We start from the raw sequence: 7,183 nt of genomic DNA, 5'->3' as shown, positions 1-7,183 counted from the left end.
AAATTACTACGGTATACGACGAAAATTAACACAGAACTGTTAAAAAATATCCCAAACCAATTGAATGACAATACTCTAAACCATACCCTGCAGCCATACTATAAAATATCAACGCATCTACAAACTTAAAATGGCATTCAGCGGCGTTACATTTCACATTAATGCGTTCACATTTCCAGCTCCTCAGGGATGCCGAGGCGCCCTTAGATTTTCAATTCCTCCCACTGATGATTCGCCAATCCAGCGATGGTATGGGTGAGTCATTCCCCGAGCAAGATCGTCGCCATCATTGTCATCGTCACCGGCGTCATGGCATTCCATGGCGTACGTTCCGCATTCCGAGTCTTTACTGCGAGAAAAGCCGGCAAAAATGTGCGCCGCATGCGACGTACCCTTTTCATCCTAGCCACCACAGTGGGTGTCTTAGCGATCTCCAGGCTAGGGAATTTTACAGCATTAAAGTACTTGCTTGCCGACGAAGAATTCAAGCACATGGAATACTGGAGCCACGAAGTCTTCCAGGGTGCCCTACGTGAGCACGAGCAATTTGAAAGGACGCGCCTTCCGCACCGCGGAGGCTGGGCCGTGGAAGCTCGTTGCCGCGAGGCCATCGACGTGCTGTTCTTCGTGCACGCCTGCTCACGCCAATGGGGACGCCGCATGGCGCTGCGCGACAGCCTCGTCGAGGAGGCCGCCATGAAGCGCTTCAACTGGGCCGCCGTGTTCTTCGTGGGACGGACTGCCAACGACCCACTGCTCGACGCCTGGCTCAACCTGGAGGCGGACGCCCTCGGAGACCTTGTCGTGTTCCCGATCAAGGATAGCTACTGGACAGTGACCCCCAAGTGGCTGGCCGGCATGCACTGGGTGGTCGACCACTGCCCCAACGTGCCGGTGGTCGTCAAGCTGGACGACGACGTCGCCGTTCACCCTTTCAAGGTCAAAGCAAGTGATTGTCGAGGCTGTGGCGGCAATCGAAAGCTGATACGAAGAAAAGAGCTCGGCTATTGGGGCAGTAGTTTATGTCCAGACAAGAGGTTCCAGGATTGGCACTCTGTGCTATTAATAATTATAACATACTAATTTAACTGTTGTTAGTAACGCCTCTGTTAGGAACCGGCAAATTAGGCGCTAGTTGAAATTCGAGTAAAACGTTGGGAAAGCATGCAAAAACAAATATTTGTACAGACTGTTATGGTAAACCACCTCACATCCTGGTCAAGAACGTTCAGACTCGGTGGTGATGGTATTCAATCACAAGCGACAGAATGGGCCACCTTAAATCTGCTCTGACGTTTTACAAAACGCAATGATTGTTCGCGCGCAGACGTCTCTCGGAGATAGCATTTCTAGCCCACTTACTTTAAAACCGCGAGCACCATTTGTCTTTATCTGGTTATTGAACGATCAAAAACGCTACATTACATCTCTTTTAGATCGGTCAAAACTCAGCGCGTGGTAAGGTCCGCCGTAGCGACCACCCGCAAGCGCGGCGTAGGAGTGGGGAAACCCCACCGGAGCAACTACCTAACCAACAGAAGCGCTTTTGCTTTCTTATCTCATAGGAATATGCTTAAGCATATTATGCCACCTTCTTTTTACAAGTTGCGCCATAGCGTGCCATCGAGGAAGAGTCTCTTGTGTTGTGTGGTCTGATGATCGCCTGTGGCGTCAAGTTTTCGTTTACGTTTTAGTAGTAAAGTGACCTAGTATGCAAAAAATAGGAGTCGGTTTTGGCGTCACACGCGACCTCCAAACCCACGTCACTGGAGAGTATTCTAAGATGTGTGCCCGACACTAACGAAAAACAAAAAAGGAGAAATATGTTAAGTACTACCCGCACATGCGTAGAGGCACTTCGAAAGGGGAGTACGCTTTCAAGTACACTTTCCGCAGGCCACACCCACCAGCCCAACAGTCACCACCCATTCAGGCTGCTCGGCACGTCTCTGGTATTCTCAGAACTGTCGTCCAAATGTTTCCGATGTTGAGAAAACGTGGCAACATGGGTGCACGAAAAAATAGCCCGCAATGATTCATTTCCAACTCCCGAAAACATAACCCAAAGCGACATTCAAACACGTTTCGTGGTGCAAAATTCTCAAGAGCTGTAATCTGCGCTCAATTGGGATTGAAGTTAGAGTTAGGAGTGTCGAGGTGTCTCCGGACTGTCTTTCCGAAGAACGCAAGGGTATGTCTAAAAGGCTTTGGTACACGCGCAGGCAAGTCGTTTTTTACCGGCTCGTAGAAGGCTGAATAAACTGTTTGCGAGAGCAGTTCGTGTAATCACCATGGCAGCCTGTTTTAGTAGCTTTAGCCCTTATTGTCACCTAAGAACACGCTGCGACACCCGCACTAAAGCTGACACCCAGTAAACATAGCCTCAAAAACCCTTATACGACAGCACAGTCGTACTACGGCTGTTACTTTTGTTGGGTTGTTGCTCACATTTCAGTGCTGATAACGCCTAATGAATTACGTTATGTTTATTTTTCTTATACCCACATTCAGTTGCTGCAAACGCGCAATGAATAACTTCCGTCTTTTATTCGTATAACCACATTTATGTCCACCTGACAACTTATGAATACATTTAATTGCTGCAAACACCGGATAAATAACGCCCGTCTTTTATTCTTTTAAACATATTTATTTGCTCCTGACAACTTACAAATTACTTCCGGTCTCTCATATACCCACAGTTCAGTGCTGGTAAGGCCTAATGGATTATTCCAGTTTTGTTATTCCTATACCTGCATTTATTTGCGCTGTCTCATGAATTACAGCCGGTTTCTTGTTCTGATACGCACATTTATTCGCTGCTAACGCCCAATAAATTGCTTCCGGTTTCTTATTCCTATACCCATAATTGAGAGCTGCTAAAGCTTAATGAATTACTTGCGGTTTCTTATTCTGGTACCTCCATTTGAGTACTGCTAAACACCTAATCAATTACTTTCGGTTTCTTAGTCTGCTACCCACATTTCAGTGCTGCTAAAGCCTAATAAATTACTTCCGGTATTATCCTGCTACCCATATTTAACCAACGCCGAAGTAATTACTTCCTGTTTCTTATTTTGGCACCGACATTTCAGTGCTGCTAACAACTAAAAATTACTCAGGGTGTCTTATTCTGCTACCCACATTTCAGTGCTGCTAACGCCTAATAAATTGTTTCCGGTTTCTTATTCTAGTACCCACGTTTCAGAGCTGCTAACACCGAATAAATTACTTCCGGTCTCTTATACTTATACCCACATTTCAGTGCTGCTACACGACTAAGGAATTACTTCCTGTTTCTTATTCTGCTACACACATTTCAGTGATGCTAACGTTTGATAAATTACTTCCGGTTTCTAATTCTGGCACTAGCAGTTCAGCGCTGCTGACACCTAATAAATTATTTCCGGTTTCTTGTTCTGCTACCCACATTTCAGTGCTCCTAACGATTGATAAATTACTTCTGGTTTGTTATTATCACGTCGCAGCTGAGCCGCTACCTGCGCGAGGAGTTTCCAAAACAGCCGGAACGCCTGCATTGCCATGTCGTGGACGGCCAGCCCGTATCAAGGAATCCGCGCGGCCGGTATTTCGTGAGAACGAAAGAGGCCCCAATGCAGAGATACTTCCGGTACTGTTCCGGACTCGGCGTCATAATGAGCTTCGACGTCATGAGGAAACTGCTAAGGGCGTCGCCCAAGGTGCACCCCTATCCCACGGTAAGGCTTCTTGCCTCCCTTGCATCACCTGCTCTGAGACAGGTGTCTTTGCTCGCAAAAATAGATGCTTGAAATCTAGCTCTGTCCGTTTACAACTCCGATCATTGCATTTAGTTCAAATTCCACGCGCGTATTGCACTGATGCGCAGTTATCACGAGTCTCTGCGTCTTGTTACTTATACCCCCTTCGGTGGCCTTATGGCGCAAGATGCTTTGCACGCAGCTACAGGACAGTGGAAAGAAACTGACAATCGACCGTACTTTCCGATGCGTTGGGGTCTGCGCAGAAGTACGATTCCTGATTGTGCGATACTGTTTTGGAAATGAAAGGAATTTATTTATTGGCTTTCCCCATTACCCTCCGCTCACTCCAATTCGGTACACGTTCGCTAATGTTTCACAGAGATATTCGTACAGCAGCAACACGAACGCATGTACGGAGGTGGGTGCCGGGGGCTGAAGCCCGTATTACAGGATGCGAGTTTCCCCGCGAATTCGGTGACGCGACCAGGTCCTGCGGGTGAGCGATTTCTTTTCGCAGCCGCGATAGGTTGCGAAATGTTCGGCCCGACCAAATTCTTCCGGCCACACCAGTGGACAAAGGGAACGCAGCTATATTAGCATCGCTATTTCATTGTCTGCCTGCCGTGGAATAAAGTCGTCTTTACACACAGCGCTGGTGCATGCAGTTCTCTGCTCGGGCAAGATGTTATGTGGAGTCTTCAATTGGTTCAATCAGCTGAGTCGAAAAAAATTAGCAGTGGCTTATCTCGGCAATGCCAGGATATACGTAGCATGAGCTAGGGTTCAGCTGGTTATTCTTAGGTTTCCTGGTTGGCTAGCATTAGCTGAATATTATGCTTACCGCTGCTAAAATGATTTCCAATCCAATCGCTGTAGCGGTGGCTCCGGCGCGCCAGCTATGCGTCGTGAGACAGCACTGCTCCTCGCGCATGCGCAGCACGGCTCTCCAAGAGCCACGCGAAACTGCTCAACCTTGGCCAGTGTAGCTCACGCTACAAAAAGGCCTCTGTTGTGGAGCATCCGCCTGGAGGACCAGAGTAGCAAAGAAAGGAGCTTGCCAGCATACGTGGGGTTAAGATGCGGGCGCCAAATCATCGGGATGCAATGTGGTGCTTAGCGTGTGTTTCATTGAATATTGAAACGATGCTCGTCAGCAACAGTCGTAACACCTAACAGAACAGCTGTTAACAACAGACTCTTGCTTGTTTATTGAAACGTCTCTCCCTTTTTATTGTCTCTGTAGTTACGGGCGCTAGGAACCACGTAGGGAGCGTGGTCCCTAGGGAACGGGCAACGGGATAGGGAACGGGGAATTTTGCGCGACAACCTCGCGCCTGCTTCTAGTCCTCACCATCGTCACCAAGGTGTACCAGACGTTGATATCAGCAATGACGGGAAGATGCTACTACCTTCTCAGTGTTTCAGGTGCTTGGCCGTGCTTCATCATCGATCGTTTGTCATACAGAGTCGGCCGGGATTATTGGACTCTGAATTTCCGTTAGTCTACTATACAGAAGATGCCCTTGCAGCGTGGCTATATATAGCATTAAAAAGATATTTCGGTGTACGTTAAAGATCACCAGGTGGTCAAAAGTAATCCGGAGCCCTCCACTACGGCGCACATAATTGCCTGTGAAGCTCCTGGTGAAGCCAATTCATCAACTCTTTCCTTCCCGGCTGAAAGCACTGCGAATGCTATAGTTATCGCCCGCACGGAGCGGCACTGCATGATTTGAATGGTCTTCGCAGCAGATATGCCATCCGTTTCTGTGTTGCTTTTGTGGCTTTCCATTAGATGCGACGCTGAGAGGAGCATCTCTTGCCGGCGGCCCTGTCCTTCCTGCGTCGTCGTCGTCCGCGTCCGCACAGCTGCGCCTCTTCTCCGCTCACCCCTCTCCTTTCTCCGATAGCGAACACTTTCGCCCAACATCTGCGGGCGCGGGGCGCAGCGCACTCTCACTCCGCCGCTTGGCGGCGCTGCACGCGGCGCAAGCGCGCTGTGCGCATGTGCAGCACCCTCTCTCTCCGCGGTCTCCGCTCCTTTGGGCGCGCTGCGCATATAAGCGGAGTGCCACGCTCCGGCCGGCCTCTCAGTCGAGAGTCGTCCGCGCTACGCTTGCTCTCTCTCTCTCTCTCTCGCGCGCGCGCGCGCATTACTCGACGATTGCTTACGCAATTCGAGTAATCGACCCAACGGAAACGCATAATGGAACCCCCTTCAGCGTCGCATCACACCAGGGTTCCCGCGAGGGGAGGGGGGCGTAATTTTTTTAGGGTCTATCGAATAGATTCCTGGCTGCAACTGAATGACGGTCAATAGTGGCTACATCACTGAAATGACGAAGTTCGAGACAGTCGAAGGACTCTAAGACCGGGAAAGAGAGAAAAAATCAAAGCCGTTCCACTCAACATGAAAGCTGTCGAAGTGCAGAGCAATGATTCGCCATAATTAGCTGTAGCGCCGCCATCCGCGCACTGCTACCACACACCGCGTTCTTCTCCGTCCTGTCTCACTCCTCTCTTGGTGAATGAAACAGAGGTTTGCCCAATGCAATTCAAATTTCCCGCCTTCGCAGTGCTACCGCGGCCCCTGCCTGAAACAGCGCCAGTGAGCGCTCTGGTTTTTTTTTTGTGCTTTCTTTTCATCCCGCATGTGCCGGCGCCGCCGGCAGTTGGGACTGGGCATCCCACCGCAGTCACCAATGTTGGGACTCGCATCCAGCTTGTCACCAATGTTGGCAATCAGCCATCTCGGCGCTTTCACTGCTGTTGGGACTGCTGTTGGGAATGGTAAAACAAAATAAAAATGTAAACAGCCAACACATCATACACTTTATATATCTGCCCCTGCCATTGCTAGAACTTCTGTGTCCCAAACCGTTGTATAGAATGAAATATCTTGGGGGTCATAAATATGACGTGCCCAAACGCGTCAGGAGAATGATTATACCCGCAGGAGTGGAAACGTTTTTTTTTAAACTGCACACTGAGACCTTACCAGTCCTTGATTGATTGTAGGGTTTAAAGCGCCGACGCAAGGCAGGCGGTGAGGCACGCCGTAGTGGAGGGCTCCGGATTAATCTTGACCACCTGGGGGCCTTTAACGTGCGCCGAAATCATGAACACACGGGCGTTTTTGCTTTTCGCCTCCATCAGAAACTTACCAGTCCTAACTTGGCTTGATGAGATGGGGTTGTTTTTGCCTTGGAGAAACGATTGTGGACTTTGTAAAAAGCCAGAAAGTGTAGAATATCTTTTTGTTGATTGCTGGAACGCCTTCCTCTTCTCTGACGTTCTCCGGCGGACTCTCAAAAAATACCTTCCCCCCACACCGAATGGCATACTTTTCATTAAATTGCACGTCATGACATTCCTTACGATGTATGTTTTCTCCTCGGCCTCCATGCTATATGGCGTAGCAGAATGGCTGTCAGAAGGCG

General features: G+C 49.2%; 1 protein-coding gene across 1 annotated transcript; it reads left to right on the top strand.

The window, feature by feature from the left end:
- Positions 1-492: 492 nt before the first annotated feature.
- Positions 493-5,010, top strand: LOC144162213 (beta-1,3-galactosyltransferase 1-like). Its single transcript, XM_077692679.1, has 3 exons — positions 493-945; positions 3,489-3,719; positions 4,987-5,010. Exons 1-3 carry the CDS (start codon positions 493-495, stop codon positions 5,008-5,010), a joined length of 708 nt encoding a protein of 235 aa, XP_077548805.1.
- Positions 5,011-7,183: the final 2,173 nt, after the last annotated feature.

The sequence above is a fragment of the Haemaphysalis longicornis genome, unplaced genomic scaffold (genome assembly GCF_048455015.1).
Source record: "Haemaphysalis longicornis isolate Haplotype H1 unplaced genomic scaffold, Haemaphysalis longicornis Haplotype H1 scaffold_12, whole genome shotgun sequence".
NCBI classification, from domain to species: Eukaryota; Metazoa; Arthropoda; class Arachnida; order Ixodida; family Ixodidae; genus Haemaphysalis; species Haemaphysalis longicornis.
The sequence above is the reverse complement of the archived record's forward strand: the minus strand, read 5'-3'. Positions and strand labels throughout refer to the sequence as shown.